The 20,890-nt window shown below is 37.7% G+C and overlaps 1 protein-coding gene across 1 annotated transcript; it reads right to left on the bottom strand.

Moving 5' to 3' along the window:
- Positions 1-257: 257 nt before the first annotated feature.
- LOC123769198 (uncharacterized) lies at positions 258-20,890 on the bottom strand. Its single transcript, XM_045760217.2, has 4 exons — positions 19,842-20,890; positions 14,875-15,071; positions 14,347-14,526; positions 258-12,568 (listed from the first exon to the last, which is right to left on the bottom strand). The coding sequence occupies exons 1-4, from the start codon at positions 19,888-19,890 to the stop codon at positions 12,263-12,265; spliced, it is 732 nt and encodes a 243-aa protein (XP_045616173.1). The 5' UTR covers positions 19,891-20,890; the 3' UTR covers positions 258-12,262.

Below are 20,890 nucleotides of genomic sequence, written 5' to 3'. Positions count from 1 at the left end.
GAATATTTAATTAGAAGAATAATTTCCTTTCAATTCACGGGAGAAAGAATACACCCCAAGAGGTGTATACGACTGTTCAGTGTATTCTTTTAATTTCAGTTCTTTTCATTCTCGGTCAATTCATTTAATTTAAAATTTGTGGGATGGGTGTCTTATTTTTCAACCATGTTTTTGTGACTTATTGTCTTCATAAAATATTTCTTTTAAGAGAGTCTTGTTTGCTGACTTTCTTTTATACAGGATACAGAAATTTGGACAACTTGACTACTGTTTATTTTCACGATAGAATGAGACAAATAAAGGCAAGGGGGTACATATATCACATGTTAGGGAGTCTGACCACCACTCCCTTACCATCTCACTTAGGTGTGACGGCAGTTTTATCAGTTCAGAGGTACTGTATAGTTCTTGAAAGGTGGTCAGAGTTCAAAATGTTCCTTAATGTATGGGTTGATTAATAACAAAGGCTATAAAAGGCCAGTGCAATGAATTTAATATGACATTTTTCAAAACAATAAAATATATATGCAAACGTTTAACATCTGATGACTAAATATAATTGCTAAGACTGCACTGTTAATACTGTATATTTGGTGCTAACATTTATTTTTAATTCTTCATTATATGAATACAAAGGGACTTTTTACAACTATTATCAACAGTATTTTTGTTATATAAAGTACAGCCCACTTGAGCACTTGACATAAAACTTGTTGTATATAAATAAATCTGTGTACTTGTGATATCCTGAAAGATTTTAGCCACCATTTGAAAAATAAAAAAAAACATACAATTCTTATTCATTACATGAACTACATCTTTATCAAATACTTTGATGTTTATTGTAACTTATATAGATACAGTTACAATACACAATGAATAACACTTGTACAGGGTGGGGTGAAATAAGATGATGCTTCACAAGAATAGTGGGAATTTGAGGTACTAATGTGGGACGGGGTTGATTTTTATTTTTAAGTTAGAGTTCAACTTTGTGCTCCTTTTTAGTTTGGTATGTTTCACTCTACTGTAAACACGTTATTGTCTGCTACATATGGAAATACTGTACCGTAGTTCTAATTCTCTACAGATAATTACTGTCTTAGATCACATTTATTCTCCAACCCTCTTGGTTAACCAGTTTATGCCCATTGTAATGATTTACAGCTTTCTTTGGTGAATGGAGTTCAACAAAGGATAAGAGCTGGAAGTAATGTGGAAGTCTTGTGGAGAGCTTAATTGAAACAAGAATGAAACATGTATTAAGTTACTGTTCCTGACCTCTTCTACATACAGTAAATGCAAGTTTATAACAAAATAAACAAAAATTGATGAAGTAAAAACTCATAACTTCTACAAATGCACACAAATACATCAATTTAAGAGGAGTATGACAATGTTGTAATGAGGAAAAAAGAGATGTGGCAAATATGAGAAGAATTTCTGGGAATCAGTTATAAACTTATAATGTGACTGAAACATGTAATACTGCAATAATAGTACAGTACTGTACTAGATTTATATGAAACCTAATAACAGGCCCTTGCAAACAAGCAGTTAACTGTGTGGTCATCACTGCTTTCCATCCCCTGGCGGCAGCGCATCTGTACCTCGGGGTTCCCCAGTCTGGAGGTTTTCATCTACTTTCTGAATGTCATTTCAGTCAGCAGATAGGGAATGAATTTCCATAGAATTTGGCTTGTTTTCACCCTATAATAAAGCATAATACTATACTGTATTATGATCCCACAAAGCTAATTGCCCATAAATAAAACATATTGTTATGGGCCCTCGTAGCCTGAAGGTTAATATTTTTATATAGTTTAGCATTATCGAAGCTTCTCCAGCATGGTTTTTCACACAGATTTGTTAAGGCAGTCCATGCATAGATTTTCTGCATACAAGGCCTTTTCTGCTATGTCTTGCTTCAATATCTGAGCTCGAAGTTTCTATAGGTGTGATGAAGCAACTACCACCATCACTTGTGCTTCTGGTGTGTGACTCTTTTCACACTGTCACCACTGTTACTACACAGTTTCTTTGCCTACAGCAACTGTGCTGGTGCACTCACCTCCCAGCCTGTCTCTTCCAGTCTGTATCATCTTCATTCTTCAGCATTCTTTGAGCACCACTCTATACACAGGTGAGTTTTTCTGCATTTCTTTCTATTTTAGCCTCAGTTTTTTAATGTTTATCTTATGGAGCAACAGAATGTGACAACCCAGAAATAAGTCAGCTTCGAGTCACTGAAGCAGTCATTGAATAAAATTATGTGACGGATTTTATTTAATAACTGCTTAGCACTTCTAATGACCCAGGAAGGATTGTGTGAAATGTTTCCTTTGATGCTGAGTATGTTTTCCTACCTGACTTCATATGATTCTGGTCTTATGATACAGCAGATCTTACCTTATAATAGGAGTAACCGAATGATTCTGCATGTTTCACATTAATTCAATGCTGATGCCTCATCACCCCAGGAAAACAGTGTAATGATGATGATGATGACTGACCTCCAGTGATCATTGCACATCTGGCTACAATATCCTTGGGAAATTGAAGAGACAATTAGTTACAGTTCATTCTTCACATTTTTGATGATCATAAAGAAGCCTATGCTTAATATTCTCACCACAAAACAAAACTTATCATAGTGTGAACTGACCGATAGTGTACAGATTTTGATGTCAATTTAATCATTTTTCTTTGGACAAAAGTAGATATATTTCACATTCAGGTAAAAAATAATTAAATATTTTCTTTTCAATAATTTCTGCTCTATATGTTAGAATTATCTTGAAGGCACCAGAAGGGTAGGATCACTCATATAGAAATAAAGATAGTACAGTAAACATGTTTTGCAATGTTATAGGGGGCATATATTTTAGAAATTGATTTCTTGTTAAAAATATTTGGCTGCATATTACAGCATCAGCTCTACACCAAATCAATCAAAGTTTGTAAAGATTTGGTTAAACCATGAAAAAATAGGGAAAACATAGTGGCTTATAACATCCCAACTACTGTACTGTATTAACACCCTCGCTATGTACTCGGGTCGTCAACACTACTTGTATCGGAACCTATGTCACTGAAGCCTGAGAAAGATTCATCGCAAGTACTATCACTGAACAAACTTGTGTCAGACGACACACATAGTGGTGGTGACTCTAACGGTGTTGACCCAGGGTGGCGAGGCAGGCTGGGTGAGGCGTGTGTACTGTACACACTTGCGACATCATCCACCTCAGTCTCTCCCTCACTCATATCAGACCTCTGTGTAAGGTCTTTCTCTGGATCATAGTCTACGTCATCATCCATAGCAGCATCATCAGACAAAATGTCGCGTATTTCCTCCTCAGAGAGTCGTTTTCCATGACTGCTGGTGACCGAAGAGCGGGAGCTCATGGACGATGCGTCAGACATGGTTGCTTCTTTGAAATTGAGGCTCCCCACGGCCACAGGACATGCTGGGATTTTTTTCAAGATGACGGACAATTACTGGGGCTCCCAGGCATCCATTTTGTACCCGCATCACCGCGCCAGTTTTGAATGGAACTCTAACAATATAAGATCCCGGAGGCACATTACGCACCCCTCGTCGAGCGCCTGCAGGTGCGTTGCGCAGTTCAGTGGTTAAGCCAGCTTTATCATGTTAATACATCTGTTTTTCAATATGAAGATAATGCATGGATATATTCTAACAATCTTATCTAGAAATTGACAAGACAATGCCGAAATATAGTACCTAAATTGGTGAGCCAACTGTGTACAGTACCTAAACTGGTGAGGCAACCATGTACAGTACCTAAATTGGTGAGCCAACTGTATACAGTACCTAAGCTGGTGAACCAACCGTGTACAGCACTTAAACTGGTGAACCAACCGTGTACAGTACCTAAACTGATGAACCAACTGTGTACAGTACCTAAACTGGTGAGTCAACCGTATACAGTACCTAAACTGATGAACCAACCGTGTACAGCACTTAAAACTGGTGAACCAACCGTGTACAGTACCTAAACTGATGAACCAACTGTGTACAGTACCTAAACTGGTGAGTCAACCGTATACAGTACCTAAACTGATGAACCAACTGTGTACAGTAGAGTCAAAACTCAAATTCCATTGTAATCATGTGGTATGATTTTCTTTGCAGACTTGTACATTAAGCATCACTTTCAATATACTATATAACATCATCAACAGCAACAACATACTTAAGTAAAAGCTCTTGGTAATACATATCTTGCAAGATATACAGTACTGTATTACATTTGTAAAGAGATATACTGTATTCTCTTTACTGAAATTATAGGTAATGTAGAGTAACGGATTATTTACCACATTCTTCAACAAACACCCAGCCTATTTTTTTAACATGCTAACTGCATAATGGTTAGTGTTGTACTCAACAGTTATAATCAAAGGAAAATATTTTCTTTTGGTACTGAAATACTGTAAATAAACATTTGATGTGAAGCAGTATATTCTGTGGCAAGATCTGCAAACCATTTCCCAACATCTTAAAACTCAAAAATATTTAAATGCTGATTTCTGTTTTTAAGTTGAAATTAAGTTTATTTTGCTTTACATGATTATGGATGCCAGACAGTAGATTACAAGTGCTCTGGAAGATCAAGAACATATAAATATCACACATTTGTCCAAGTAATTAAGAGTACTGTATGTGAAATAAATACTAGAAATAATTAGAGCACTTTACAGTACAAAGATCCTATTAAGAAGAATGTGGCATTACATTTTAATGCATCATTACTTTAAAAAAATTATCTTTGGTGAAAAGGAATATAAAAAGACATTGCATAATACTGGCTCTTATCTAAAAATGTCATTTATGGACAATATTCATTATTTTAAAATTGTACATATTTCTAGCTACTACTGACGGACTTAATTACTCTGTATAACACTCAACAGGCAGAGTCTTTGTCAGACATGGCAGTAAAAGCTGTGGTGTGGATATACATGCTAATCCATTCTAAATCTTTAATCAAACCAACTACAAAACTCTATACTCATGCTACACATTAATTTTCACTATACGTACTTTCATGGAACAATTTACCCATTTTTTTTCAAATGCAACCCATCCTCCTGTGGATAGTGCTTTCTGTAAAATGTGCACCATCGTACATATATTGACATAATTTGACAGTTAGATAGTAGAATTTGGTACTATTCACATTATATGAGTGAGAAAAATAAAGCTAAAAACAAACTTACCATAAATATTCCTTAGCCTAGTATGTATAGCACATATGTGTATTATATTAGGCCTCAGATAGTAGGATTAGGATAGTTAGGCTAGGTTTTATTAGCAACATATACAAAACCTCTTCCAATTTGTTCAAATTCAATAGTTCCAAAATCTACTTTCTAATTGTCCATTTTGTCAACACGGTACTGTATATCAATATATGTACGATCATCCACATTGTTACTATAAGTACTGTACTGTCTAAACAGGATGATGGGCTGTAAAAATAATATTTCAATCATGCTTAACTAATTCCTCACTTAGGCAAGAGCCAACCCACAGTCTCACCTAAAGTGTACTGTACTACCTCAAGCAGAAGGTCAATACCTTGAGCTGCAAGAGGCAGTTGTGATATGCTGTAAGTCACGACCTGTAACCTGTAACCAAGCCAATCGGTAACCACCACAGATGACAAACCTGTAATCATCACTGATGAGATTCTGTAACCAACATTGCCGAAACACACCTGTAACCATCACTGATGAAACACGTATATATAACTAGAGTATCACAGATGAGACACCTGTAATCATCACTGTTATGGCTATACCATCATGCTGGAGCACTCACTGTGCTTCATCTTGTATTTAATAATTGGAATAACATTGAATTGAAATGCTTTGTATACAAGTGTACCACATACTAATGGGGTAGGGATAATTCTAATGTGACTCAATAAAATGAGTTTGTACAGAGTTACAGATATGAAGATTATACAAATAACATCCTAACTGTTGCTTTTTTATGCTTCCAAATTTCAGTACACCATATTGTATACAGTTTATCTAATAGACTAAATCAATATACAGTATATGTAAAAGAGAAAATGATATAGATATAGCAATTAAAATTGTATTTCCATAGAATCAAGAAATTTTATTCAATTGATATATTACTGATGGTATAAGTAACCCATAAATTAGAAAGCCTAAATTACACTAGATTAAACAATTTTACTGTCATGCAGGCGATGAGTCACAATAACGTGGCTGAAGAATGTTGACCAGACCACACACTAGAAGGTGAAGGGACGACGACGTTTCGGTCAGTCCTGGACCATTCTCAAGTCGATCACAATCGACTTGAGAATGGTCCAGGACAGACCGAAACGTCGTCGTCCCTTCACCTTCTAGTGTGTGGTTTGGTCAACATTTTACTGTCATTTTATCCTCCTTTAAAAAGCTGTTTGTAAGTAGTCAAGGTAATCTCGGAAGAACTGCACACCACATTACGCTAGTTTAATTAGGTATTCATTTATTTAGGCCACATGAAATTCTATCTACAGTGGTGCATAATATATAATCTCCAGAAACTTGGGTATTTACTCCTTCATCATTATAACATACAAGAGTTATTCTTTTTATTAAAAACAAGCATTAATGAAAATGTTCACGAAGACACACATTTGGACCCTCTGTACAAACATTACAAATGCCTACACAAAATGTTGCAGAGAATTAAAATACACAAATTATATTACCCCATGTGTATGTTAGAATTTCCAAGAACCTTTGCTTAATAAAACAAGAATTCCCAAGAACTTCTTGCTTGATAAAATTTAAATCAAAATGGTAAATAATGTACTGTACTCTAAAAAAATTATGTTCCAGGAAATAAAGTCATCGAAATCTATAAAATCAGTGTAGGAACAAATCAAGTACCAAGATGGTCATGGCCTATTATGTAAGGCAACTAACACAGAGAAATTTTATGCTGCCCAGATACATTATTGCAAATTAGTAATGGCTGCTAAAGTGCTACACTTTCTATAAACTGTTTTCTTGTTTTTAAAAGCAATACATATTTGTATTACTGTCATTTCAATGCCATAAATTTTCACATAGTTATCAATTTCTATATTCCATGTACAGTATATTGTATCAATAACTCATGTTACGATGTGCCATACAGTAACAGCACATTAAATGTCACTAAACAGAGCCTAAAAGCCTCAGAGGTACACAAAGCCACGGTCTAATAAATAAGACTATGTTTCCATAATTTTTTTATGACATTCTCATTCTCATTCTCATTTTCATACATTTTCTTCCCACCATCGTTTAAAGTGACATTATAACACTAACCTTAAAGCTGCCCTTTGCATCCTATATACAACAGGGAAACAATCATTCATATTAATCTCAAAAGGCCATGTGTACAGTATATCTAAATTATCTATTTTCTATAGGCACACTAGTTCTGATAATACTGCTTTGTTTTCAAACATTAATTATATAATACTGTATAACAATGGATGGAACACAACAATCAAAGGTCTCACAAGTAAACACATTACTAATCATGCTATGAACAGGTAAAAGGTAATAGTCAGGAGAAAGCACTAAGCCATTATGGCTATATAGCACTTGGATGGGAAGAGGATAAGGATTTAGGAAAGGATAGAAGGAATGGTACTCAACAAATTGGACGGTTGGGGAATTGAACACCAACCTGTAAGCAGTGAGCCATCCAGTCTCTCAACCATCCATCAAGTGCTGCCCTGGAAACACAAACCGAAACTGTCTCTATTTTCCGCTTGTTACAACATGTAATAGAGTTGTTACATCTTGGCTTAACGTGTTTATGACGTATTAGAACGTTGTTACAACTTGTTATATTGGTTGTTATAACTGGTTAGGAGGTGTTAAAACTTGTTCGAACGTTGTACCAACGTCGTAGTTTCGGTGTGTGTTTGGCGGGTGGAATTAAAAATTCAGCTGGGTAAAATCATCAGGACAAATAGAGGGACCTTTGACAAGTCACCGGCTTCCTGTCTTTGTCGAGGCCACTAGCGAGATGTGGCCCTCAGGTAAATTCAGGATCATATGAAAAGGATGGAAAGGACCTGCTCATAGCACAAATGGTAATTTGTCAACTTCAGAGATTTTTGGCTGCGAGTTAAATTCCCCTCAGTACCCTTTTGACTTTCAAAGTGTTATATTCACACCGGTGTGAATTTCAAGAAGTAATAACACTATATTTTGTATTTTCTAGAGTGTAGGGGTGGGGGGTAGGGAGGGAAGACAAAAGATGAAAAGAAGTACTAGGAAAAAGTGAAGGCACAGGAGATGAGGAGATATGTGAAGTTGAAAGATGTACTAAGATCCCTTGATATAGAGGTCCTTGTATAGTAAAAGAGGAGTTTAAAGACAAAAGTGAGGGATGTCAATATTTTCTTTTCCCTCTATAGACATTTACACTTCTTAATTTTTGAAGATTTTAACAGTAAAAACTGCTGAAAAGCAACTTCAGTTTTTATCAATCAACTACTAATTAAAATAAAATGTATACATCCTGCTCTTGAATTATTGTAAATATAAATACTGTATGTATCATTCTGCCATATATATAATCATATAATCTTTGGAGTAATAAATCTTTACATATCTAATCAAACAGGAAAATACACATCTAAACACTCTAAGTAAACTTAACAATTCAATGAAAATTATAAATACTTGTGTGTCAATTAATTACAATCATATATTGCATATAAACTGGATACTAAGCATGAGACTTGAGCTTCCAAGACAGTTCAAAGTTCAATAAACACATCATATCCTGCTTGAGCAGTATTCTTAATCTACAATAAAAGAACCAGCTCCTCAGAGTACTGGGGATACATATATGGATAGAACGCCAAAGGAGTGTAATCAAAATAATAAACCCGCTTCCTTTCAAAAGGATACTAAATGTGGAACCATAAAACTATATACAGGTATATACATCTAATGATACTGCTTGACTTTTTTGTATAACAAGCTTACTTAGCCTTGAATTGTCAAAATATAAACGCAAGACACACACACACACATGTATCAGCACAGTAAACAAACTCTCTCGCCTCTTACACACCAGCTGTGAGAGGAACACAGCCACACTAAGTAGCTTCATAATGGTCAAACTTCTCTTGTAACAGCATAATAAAACATTCTTTGCATATATAAATATATACACAGTATCAGGTTGTATCTAAACATTGAAGAAATAGCTTTAAATATTGACGAAACATTTAACTGAAAAGCTACTTTACAAACTTCTAATGTCTTGTCTTTTTTTAAAAGTAAAAACTCCAATACTACCAGTCATTATAGTTACGGTAGTTAAATTTTGATATATTTGTATCTAAATTATTGTTATATTATACAGTATATATTTTAATTTTGATCAAATTAAAATGAAAATATAAATGTTTAACTTTGAATATAACCTTTAGATATATACACTATATAAAGAATGAGGAAAACTAAATTTAAAATTTAATTCCAGAGTACATAATTGAATTGAATTTCTAAATTTCATTAAATTTCATTCATTAACAAAAATCATGATTAATGTGTTCCTGTGATAGGTAAGAAGTTTATTGGATATCTTGCAAAGTTTTTGCAAAGCTTATGAAGCCACGAGTGAATATATCTGCCCCTCTCCAGCATTATTTTCCCGGCTTGTGTAAGATGTAAGGCGGAGATTGTCTTTGCAAGTTATTTCATTTTCATCGATCCAATTACTGTATAAGATAAGAAGGCATATTTATTCAGATTCTGTTATCACTAGAGAAGATTAAGTAATTGAATAAGTAGTCTAATCCAGAGATCAATATTTGTAACACTGACAAATAAATAACAATAGAATTTATATTTTATTTAAAAAAAAAGAGGGCAAAAGACCCTATGATTGTTCCAGTGGCAAACCCAGAGAAGGATAAAAAGGGGGACCCATTTCCTAACCTTTGTGCATTACAGAAATGGTATTTAATAATCTACTACAGTATATCTAGCCATGCCCTTTGAAGTATAAAATCATAAAAATTACAAAGAGCATTTTCAATAACTAAACCAATGTGCACTGAGCTCCCATGTTAACTCTAGTGTCTCATTCACTACTACAATCATCCAACACAAAATGATTTTATAGTTATTATATAACAGTTATGGAGGCTGACAAAGAGCCGCTCAACACTACTGTCCTCCAAAAATGATAGCACCTATAGCTACTATGGATGACATGTATAAAGTATGGACTATTGCAAATTAAGTCCACGTTTTGTACTATCAATTTTGTTGAGGGCCCAAGAATAAGGTAACCAAACCTAAATTTTCCTAGGCCTAGTACAGTACATAAATATACTAAGGCAGACCTAAAATTGCATATATAAGAACTAGGATTGCTTATTTAGGCCTAGGACAGGTTAGATTCAGTGTATTGTTAGGTTGTTTCAATTTTTTATGGCCTCTAAAGTTCCAATGGTACAAAACATGGACCTTCTTTGTGCAACAGTCCATATTTTGTACCTAACGTCCACAGTAGTTATGTGAACTATCACTTTTGGAGGACGCATTGTAATACATCTCTCCCTATATACACAAGAACACAGGAAATTGCACAATGAACTCACATTAATGTGATCAATATGTATCGATTATTGATACATTAACATTACATTACATTATACATTAACGTGTACAGTATCAATGAGAAAATCAGTAGGAGCCGTGAGGAGGATTCGTACCCGCTCAGTTGGTACTGCCAAGTTCCCAAGCTAGCAATTTCCTTCAACACAGAAAATTGTTGGCATTAAATGATTACATATGATAATACATGTTATGCTGCATATGTACCTTTACCTTGAAGTTACCTTGAAGTTACCTTGAGGTGATTTCGGAGCTTAGCAACCCCGCGGCCTGGTTGTTGACCAGGCCTCCTCGCTGCTGGACTTGTCAACCAGGCTGTTGGATGCGGCTGCTCGTAGCCTACCATTTGAGTCACAGCCTGGTTGATCAGGTATCGAATAATACTTTTAATACTTATAATACTGTAACCTAGGCAATGGGAATAGGTTGTGCTAATCAGCCAAGGGAAAGTAGTTGTCTTTCCCTGCTAAGAGAAACAGCTTCTGTCTCCTAGTCAAAGGGGATGGGATTCTGTTTCTCAACAAAGTGGGAGAAGTTATGTTCCCCAACCAAGAAGAAAAGTGATTTGGAAAGGTTGAGTTCCCCAGAAGGTGCTTCTCTGGCCCTGCCCCAGTGTCCCTTATAGCAAGAAATATATTGTATCACCTGCATGCCTCTAAAAGGTCGGCAACAACCCCACAAAGCTATAACTTCATATCATAATTAATATTTTAAAATTAACAGATGTCAAACTGGGAACTGGGAAATATATATGAAATTATATTTATACAAACATACCATTAATTTCCAGTTACCGCATGACAAATATAAAATAACTATACAGTAATTCAGTAACCCGTATCTATAGGTTACATGAGTTACATGAAGAAATGCTTTGATCCACATTTTCTTCAAAGGAATGCACCAGTGATAAGACTCCCTTAAAATGCAGGTTTCTCACATGATAATGTGTCACCACTCATTTCTTTTAAGCAAATTATTGTAATTGTTGCTGTAACCTTAATAATTGAAATTGTCTTTATCCTACATAATTTTCTTAGTCATGCTCATTAGTCACATATAACATAATGTATACACAGTGTACAGTGATCTAATCACCTCATGATGTTGGCACATTGTTTGAATATGCTATGATATTGTTTCCTATTATAAATGTTCACTGAAACCTATTACAGATACAAAATTATTGATTTATTAACCTTATGAGTATTGTTTACTTAAATGATCAACTTCATTATTATTCATCATTAGCACACACTGAGAAGTCTAGTTCATATATAATTCATCTCTAACAAACAAGAACCTGACTTATAATACTGACTTATAAGAGACATTGTACACAACTTTATGTTAGCTAATCAACTTCAAAACTATTCTTGACCTCCCTTTTCCATTTCTATACGTGGTGTTCTCATAAATTTGGATGACAGGGAAATCACTAGTAAAAGAAATGTACAAAAATCTGCCTTCATCTAACGTTATCTAAAGTCTTTTTTTACAGTTTATCTGCTTCTAATTATAAAATACTCTAACTCAATATTAGAACTAGGGTTGCTCCTCAGGTATAAAATTAATATAATGAGCCTCTGCGCATGTATTTGTCACTTGTACGCAGGAGTTGGAGGGATACGCCAAGATTGAAATTCTTGAGCTCGTTATTTAGTAATGTTTTGAGTACAAAACCAAGATAATCTTCCAGATTCTGCTTTTCTCTTCTGAGCAGATCAGTAAGTATGGAATTTACAACTTTGCTAACGAGGGCCCCTCCAGTCATATGTGAGAGGCGACATTGTACACTCTCTAGGATAAGTTCACTGCTCAGATCTCTCACCTCAAGACGTCCACGACATTCTTTCAACTTTACACGAAGAGTGACCTGAGAAGCAGATACCAATACTGTGGTCACTATTAAGAAATACTGTAGTCTTAAAATAATATTAGTGAGAATTATCGCTCAAACTAAAGATGAATACTGTATATTGATTCAGGAGTTACGGTTCAGTCCCATAAACACAACTAGGTAAAAATATGTACACACACATTTTGTATTCAAAGCGTTATATGACAAAGAGTACTGGGAAGACGGGACACCACTAGCGTAGCTCTCATCCTGTAACTACACTTAGGTAATTACACAAATATTAGAAAGTTCTCTTTTGTAAACAGGGTGGTAGACAGTTGGAACAAGTTGAGTGAGAAGGCAGTGGATGTTAACCCATTAGTAATTTCAAAGTGACAAGACAAAGAGTACTGTGAAGACAGGCCACCATGGGCATAGTTCTCATCCTGTAACTACACTTAAGTAATTACACACACATACATACAAAGAAGAATTTTAAAAACTGAAACTTCAAGGACAGGAAGACAGGTTAAATTTAAAGAAACAAAGCTGCCAAAAACACATTAGAAAGTTCACTTTTGCAGAGTGGTAGACGGCTGGAATAAGTTAAGTGAGGTGGTGGAAGCCAAAACTGTCAGTACAGTAGTTTTAAAGCATCATATGACAAAGAGAACTGGGAAGATAGGACACCACAAGCATAGTTCTCATCCTGTAACTGCACTTAGGTAATTACACAAACTTACAAGCACTTAAAGAAATAATGATGTACTGAACTTAAAAGGATTAGAATTAAGATGCAATAAAACAGTAGCTAGATTTTATAGATACTGTACAGAGAAGCGATATGGTTTGAAAGAAGGCCAAAGAAATAGGAAGACATTATTGATGAATCAAAATTCCTCTGAAGTTGAAAAACAAGGTATAAATTTATACTATCTACCTGCACTATAGTACTAAAGTAGGGAGTGGAGAGAGAAATAGAGGCTCAACCTTAATAACAAAGTGTTAAATCATAGGTATATATTGATATATAAAACCAGACATAATGCTCTAAAGAACCTAATGAGATTGAATCTGTATAAATAATTAAAGAATGTGGCGGTACAATTATTAAATATGCCATAGAAGAGGATGAAATATCACCAAGGGATATTAAAGGAGTGTGCTGCAGAGCTTAACTATCTGCTCTGGAATGTTTTCTGAGTTTCTCTCCAGGAAAGTAAATTGCTGGAGAAATGGAAAATGGCAGACACTGTGCCAGTCAATAAAAATGTGTACATAATTGGTAAAATGGAAAAAGCCTTTAGAGAGGTCACAATAAGGAAATGACTATGCATGCAGATAATGCAAACTTTTGTACAAAATAAATACTGTAATACAGATTATTAAACCCTTCAAATGGGTTGATTAAAGAGAGCACAATGTTCCAACAATGTTCGTGGAAAATCCAATGATAATTGTCTATGGCTGAAGATGACATTGTGCATATTTAAATATGATAGAATAGAACATAATCTTAATTTGTAAAAAATATGTAATCTATAATTATAAACAAAATCTAAATTATAAAAAATCTAAATATCTATAGACAGATTTTGTACTGTAATCACCAAGATGATTATTATTATTATTACTATTATTATTAGTAGTAGTAGTATTACAGTACAGTATTATTATTGTATTAGTTGTTTTTAGTCTATACAGTGGTTATATTAAGTGTTAATGTGAATCACTTATGTAGTGTATTTTAACTCTGAGTCATATTAAAATTACAGTACTGTATATCATGTAAGGCTGATGGTGCAGTTATTTACCTTTGCGTTATTAGTTGTAACTGTGAATGGCCCTCGAGCTGAGAGTGGTATCACCTTCACAAGCTTACCCTGCAGGTCATATTCTCCATCAAGAAGAAGTGTGTCGATGCTAAGACTAATTGTTACCGTTAGCAACTGAACATTCACTCGTACATCTTCTATAATGAACTCAGAGAGACCCTGCAAATTAAAGGTACAGTATCAATTGAGTATTTTTTCTTTATTAACTCTTATGAGTATAAGAGATGTAGTCCTCTGATGTTTGTTTGGAGGCTAACAGCTCTCCCTACCACAATACATTTTAAATCCTTACTCTACTTGTTATCCTCAAACAATATTACTGACCAGTTATTTTAACATTTGCATGAATGCACTTCATTTCTTTCCTATCCTTAAGCTCACTTTTAATTTATATTAATATAAAGTAACCTATGCAAAAAGTAATAAAAAGTAAGCTTACTGCACCAGAAGTTTGGGTAGTAAATGATCAGCATCTCACAGAGAACTAAGTCAGGAGAGAAACCTTACCGAAAGGCCCATATTGTAGAGTTTGATGGCAATGTTGAGCGCAGGGTGCTGGTGCGTGATGGTCTGGGTCTCCACAGCCAGGGGGTCCAAGGCAGGAGTCAAGACCCCTCCAATGCCCTCTTCCCCTTTCATGGCCTCACGAAGTGATGCCAGGATTGACCTGATGGCTTCCTCTCCTGCTGCACTCACCGCCCCTCCTGAGGATAGTAATATTTATATGAGTGACAGACATATAAACACAACACAGGAATAGCAATAACTAATAATATGATACAGTAATTAGAATAATTTTAATAATACAAATACTGTAATACAAATATTACAACAACTGATGTTTGCCATTGTGAGTGTGTGTTTGTGTAGCAAGTGTGTTTGTAGTAATAATAGTGGCCGTTTAGTTTGTTGTTTGTTGTGGTAGTTGTGACTGTCGTATAGTCGTGGTAGTTGTAGCTGTAGTTGTAGCTGTAGTGATAGTTGTAGCTGTAGTTGTAGCTGTAGTGATAGTTGTAGCTGTAGTGATAGTTGTAGCTGTAGTTGTAGCTGTAGTGATAGTTGTAGCTGTAGTGGTAGTTGTAGCTGTAGTTGTAGCTGTAGTGATAGTTGTAGCTGTAGTGGTAGTTGTAGCTGTAGTTGTAGCTGTAGTGATAGTTGTAGCTGTAGTTGTAGCTGTAGTGATAGTTGTAGCTGTAGTGATAGTTGTAGCTGTAGTTGTAGCTGTAGTGATAGTTGTAGCTGTAGTGGTAGTTGTAGCTGTAGTTGTAGCTGTAGTGATAGTTGTAGCTGTAGTGGTAGTTGTAGCTGTAGTTGTAGCTGTAGTGATAGTTGTAGCTGTAGTGGTAGTTGTAGCTGTAGTTGTAGCTGTAGTGATAGTTGTAGCTGTAGTGGTAGTTGTAGCTGTAGTAGTAGCTGTAGTGGTAGTTGTAGCTGTAGTGGTAGCCGTGGTGTCTCACACTCACTTCAACACACTTCTTGTGCATCATCCTCTCCTACACTACTGCATGTAGCTCTCTCTCTTTCTGTTCCTTTGTTATATTCCTGAAGAAACATTTCTCCCTTATCAGTGTTCATGTTGAAGTGTGTTCTTCTTGCCTATGATAGCCTCTGTCATGGTTTTGTCCATGCTGTACCTGTCCATAGCGGTGATTATGTCTCAAGTCATTGATTGATGAAGAAGATTAAGCCACTCAAGAGGCCGCACGGGCACGAATAGCCCGTAAATCTCTGAAGTGGTGGTCGTTCGCTGTAATAGTAGTAATGTTTATCATGCTGGTTATAACTATTGGGGAAGTTGTATTGGTTTTTGTGCTGGTTGGAATTTGTTGTGTGTGTACTTGTAGTGGAGGTTGTGTTTGCAGAAGCTGATAGCTTTGATTGTAATTATACAGTACTGTATGTCAGAGGTAACTACAGGTGTGGTGGTGATTGATATGGTTCTGATTGTATTTGTAGTGGTTGTGGAAGTGATTGTGGTTGTTCCTATTTGTAATGGTTGGTGGTTATTGGTTATAGTGTTTGGTCAAAGTTGTATTGTTAATTGTGATAGTGTGTTGGCGGGGTGGTTATGTTGGCGTGGTGGTTATGTTGGCGTGGTGGTTATGTTGGCGCGGTGGTTATGTTGGCGTGGTGGTTATGTTGGCGCGGTGGTTGTGTTGGCGGGGTGGTTATGTTGGCGTGGTGGTTATGTTGGCGTGGTGGTTATGTTGGCGGGGTGGTTATATTGGCGTGGTGGTTATGTTGGCGTGGTGGTTATGTTGGCGTGGTGGTTATGTTGGCGGGGTGGTTATACTGGCGTGGTGGTTATGTTGGCGTGGTGGTTGTGTTGGCGCGGTGGTTATGTTGGCGGGGTGGTTATGTTGGCGTGGTGGTTATGTTGGCGTGGTGGTTGTGTTGGCGTGGTGGTTGTGTTGGCGTGGTAGTTATGTTGGCGTGGTGGTTATGTTGGCGTGGTGGTTATGTTGGCGTGGTGGTTATGTTGGCGTGGTGGTTATGTTGGCGTGGTGGTTGTGTTGGCGCGGTGGTTATGTTGGCGTGGTGGTTATGTTGGCGTGGTGGTTGTGTTGGCGCGGTGGTTATGTTGGTGTGGTGGTTGTGTTGGCGTGGTGGTTGTGTTGGCGGGGTGGTTGTGTTGGCGTGGTGGTTGTGTTGGCGCGGTGGTTGTGTTGGCGTGGTGGTTATGTTGGCGGGGTGGTTATGTTGGCGGGGTGGTTATGTTGGCGGGGTGGTTATGTTGGCGCAATCGTTACAATTCTTCATCAGGATTTTAACATGTTTCCACACTTCAAAAGAGAACGGAAAAATTGAAAACTTCCAGAAAACCGACTTTAATGACACTGACCCAGACGCTTAATTAGAATTTACTAAAAGCCACAACTATGACACACTTTACTAAATTTAGGGCAGTTTACATGTAGTTAATTTCTACAAGAGCTTCCCTCAAGAACAGTAGCCATATTTACATAAAAAATCTATTATTTATGCGTGTGTCTTTGGCTCCATTTACAAGCGAGGGAAAACATTGCGCTTCTTGACTTTAAACAAGGCAAAAGCTTCCAAACGGAATTAATTACGACAGTCTACACCGCATTCTGCGACTGACCACAATAAAACAAGGAGCTGGGATATGAAGACAAGGAGCTGGGATATGAGGACAAGGAGCTGGGATATGAAGACAAGGAGCTGGGATATGAGGACAAGGAGCTGGAATATGAGGACAAGGAACTGGGATATGAGGACAAGGAGCTGGGATATGAGGACAAGGAGCTGGAATATGAGGACAAGGAGCTGGGATATGAGGACAAGGAGCTGGGATATGAGGACAAGGAGCTGGGATATGAGGACAAGGAGCTGGAATATGAGGACAAGGAGCTGGGATATGAAGACAAGGAGCTGTGATATGAGGACAAGGAGCTGGGATATGAGGACAAGGAGCTGGGATATGAGGACAAGGAGCTGGGATATGAGGACAAGGAGCTGGAATATGAGGACAAGGAGCTGGGATATGAGGACAAGGAGCTGGAATATGAGGACAAGGAGCTGGGATATGAAGACAAGGAGCTGGGATATGAGGACAAGGAGCTGGGATATGAGGACAAGGAGCTGGGATATGAGGACAAGGAGCTGGAATATGAGGACAAGGAGCTGGGATATGAGAACAAGGAGCTGGGATATGAGGACAAGGAGCTGGGATATGAGAACATGGAGCTGGGATATGAAGACAAGGAGCTGGGATATGAGGACAGGAGCTGGGATATAACAAGGAGCTGGGATATGAGGACAGGATCTGGGATATGAGGACAAGGAGCTGGAATATGAGGACAGGAGCTGGGATATAACAAGGAGCTGGGATATGAGGACAGGAGCTGGGATATAACAAGGAGCTGGGATATGAGGACAAGGATCTGGGATATGAGGACAAGGAGCTGGAATATGAGGACAAGGAGCTGGGATACGAGGACAAGGTGCTGGGATACGAGGACAAGGAGCTGGGATATCAGGATAAGAGGAAGGAACGGTGACCAATCACTTAAACCATCGACGGGGATCGAACGACAACCATGCAAGCAGAGAGTCCGTATACTCAGTTGAGGAAAGCATATAGTCTATTTTCACACTTACTGTCCATATATAGGCAGGAAATTGAGTTATAATATATGAAAAAATTACGTATATTATGGATCTATAGTTTTTTATCGGGAATAGAAAGCTTGTTATGACTGACCTTCCCAGGATCCAATCCCTATAACAGTTACCTATTTACTAAGTGAACATATCAATTAAAAGGAAAGGTTCTCGCTCTTGTGCCAGGTAAGTTCACAACGGGCTCACCATAGCCCGTGCTACTTGGAACTTTTAGTTCAGAGTAGTTGAATCTTAAACAGCAACAACGCTTTCCCTTGATAATTCCCTCTCTCCTTGGTGCTGTACCTTGAGTGCGCATCAATTTACACACACACACCGTGTGATGATTCACATGAGTTGGGGTCTGCGATGATGAGTGTGCTTATAACTTGTGAACAGTTGTGTCCTTCATCTAGGTACGCCAGCATTTGTCTCTCTCCCCCCACCCGCACCAATGTATAAATAATCCCCATGCATAATATATGTATATAAATATAACCTCTTGACCATGTTTCCAGCTGTCGGTATTCTATGCAATGACTGCTGACTTATGTTTAAATTACCCCTGTCGAGACAGGGGTAATTAAAACCAACCCAGGGCACACCATGGAACGAAAAGGTGCCCAATCATTTCTGTCCTGCCGTGTGGGATTGAACCTGGGTGCCTCGGATGAGCCGAGGACACAAACCAGTCTTACAGGACCCATGAGCCTTATCGTATATACTCTTGAGCTTAATTGTGGAGACCTGCTGGCTTTTATTAATTAGACCTCCTCGTTTATAGTTCATAATAGCTTTATCACTGTTTTTACTGTTCAACTCTGTATCGCTTTTATGAATTCCCTCTAGCTATAATTATATATATATATATATATATATATATATATATATATATATATATATATATATATATATATATATATATATATATATATTGCACATCTTTCACAATGGCAACATAAGGTTTGCGTCATGCACCAGAGATAATAGTATCAGTGTATAACTGTACCATTATCTATATTATTGTGTAGGCTACAGCTACCTAATTCAAATGGTTAACAAACAAAATTACCGATAAGAGGAGCTCTTAAATAGTAGAGCAGCAGCAGCTTAAGAAATATACCATTGGTCAACATCAAAGCCACAGAGTTTAATAAAGAGCAGGATATGTGGTTATGGCGTGATAATGCATGATATACCTGCATGACATAACGCCTTGACACCACTCTAAGTCACGCTTTCTTCCTTTTAACACCCCTCCTCCTCCTGCCTCTATAGAGGGCCTTAGAGGCGTCCTTAAAGAGTAGCTCCTGCTCCTAGAAGAGGGATATATATATATATATACTTACCCTCCTCTACAGGCGAGTGTTCCGTCATTCCTGGCGTGTCCAGCACCATCACTGCCTGTACATGCTTAGTTTACCTTCAGGGAACTGCTCTACACCCTCCCTCCGTATCCCCTCACACACTGTAGCCTGGTACACGTGTTCTCACATGTTATATATATATCACCTCTCTTTATCAACCGGTTCGCGCATAGATCACTACGGTTTGTGTGGGGATAAACGCTGAAGGGAGGGAGGGAGCTCAAGTGACGAGGTGCTGAGCGCGTGTGTGTGGCTGGTCGTCTGTGGGGGGAGTTATTGATCGCCTGCTGTTGCTGCCTCTCACCCTTGGCTCAGCTACAAGTGACTCTGCTTGCTGTGCTTGCTGGGGCTGACTCGTGCTGTGCTTGCTGGGGGCTGACTCGTGCTGTGCTTGCTGGGGCTCATTTGTGCTGTGCTTGCTGGGGCTCACTTGTGCTGTGCTTGCTGGGGCTCATTTGTGCTGTGCTTGCTGGGGCTCACTTGTGCTGTGCTTGCTGGGGCTGACTTGTGCTGTGCTTGCCGGGGTTCACTTGTGTTGTGCTTGCTGGGGTTCTCTTGTGCTATGCTTGCTGGGGTTCACTTGTGTTGTGCTTGCTGGGGCTCACTCGTGCTGTGCTTGCTGGGGCTCACTTGTGCTGTGTTTGCTGGGACTCATTCATGCTGTTTTCTGGGACTCATTCATGCTGTTTGCTAAGACTCATTCATGCTGTTTGCTGGGGACTCGTTCATGCTGTTTGCTGGGACTCATTCATGCTGTTTGCTGGGGACTCGTTCATGCTGTTTGCTGGGACTCATTCATGCTGTTTGCTGGGACTCATTCATGCTGTTTGTTGGGACTCATTCATGCTGTTTGTTGGGACTCATTCATGCTGTTTGCTGGGACTCATTCATGCTGTTTGTTGGGACTCATTCATGCTGTTTGCTGGGACTCATTCATGCTGTTTGTTGGGACTCATTCATGCTGTTTGCTGGGACTCATTCATACTATTTGCTGGGACTCACTCACACTGCATTAGGAGGGGTTTAATCAC

The sequence above is a fragment of the Procambarus clarkii genome, chromosome 66 (assembly GCF_040958095.1).
Source record: "Procambarus clarkii isolate CNS0578487 chromosome 66, FALCON_Pclarkii_2.0, whole genome shotgun sequence".
NCBI classification, from domain to species: Eukaryota; Metazoa; Arthropoda; class Malacostraca; order Decapoda; family Cambaridae; genus Procambarus; species Procambarus clarkii.
The sequence above is the reverse complement of the archived record's forward strand: the minus strand, read 5'-3'. Positions and strand labels throughout refer to the sequence as shown.

Bases quoted from the DNA above. Each gene is read 5' to 3' on its own strand.
- LOC123769198 (XM_045760217.2), bottom strand. From the start codon at position 19,890: ATGGTGCTGGACACGCCAGGAATGACGGAACACTCGCCTGTAGAGGAG. The intron at 15,072-19,841 runs GTAAGTATATAT...TACTATCCTCAG, and splicing joins ACACTCGCCTGTAGAGGAGG to GAGGGGCGGTGAGTGCAGCA. The intron at 12,569-14,346 runs GTAAATAACTGC...TCTGCTTCTCAG, and splicing joins TTACAACTAATAACGCAAAG to GTCACTCTTCGTGTAAAGTT.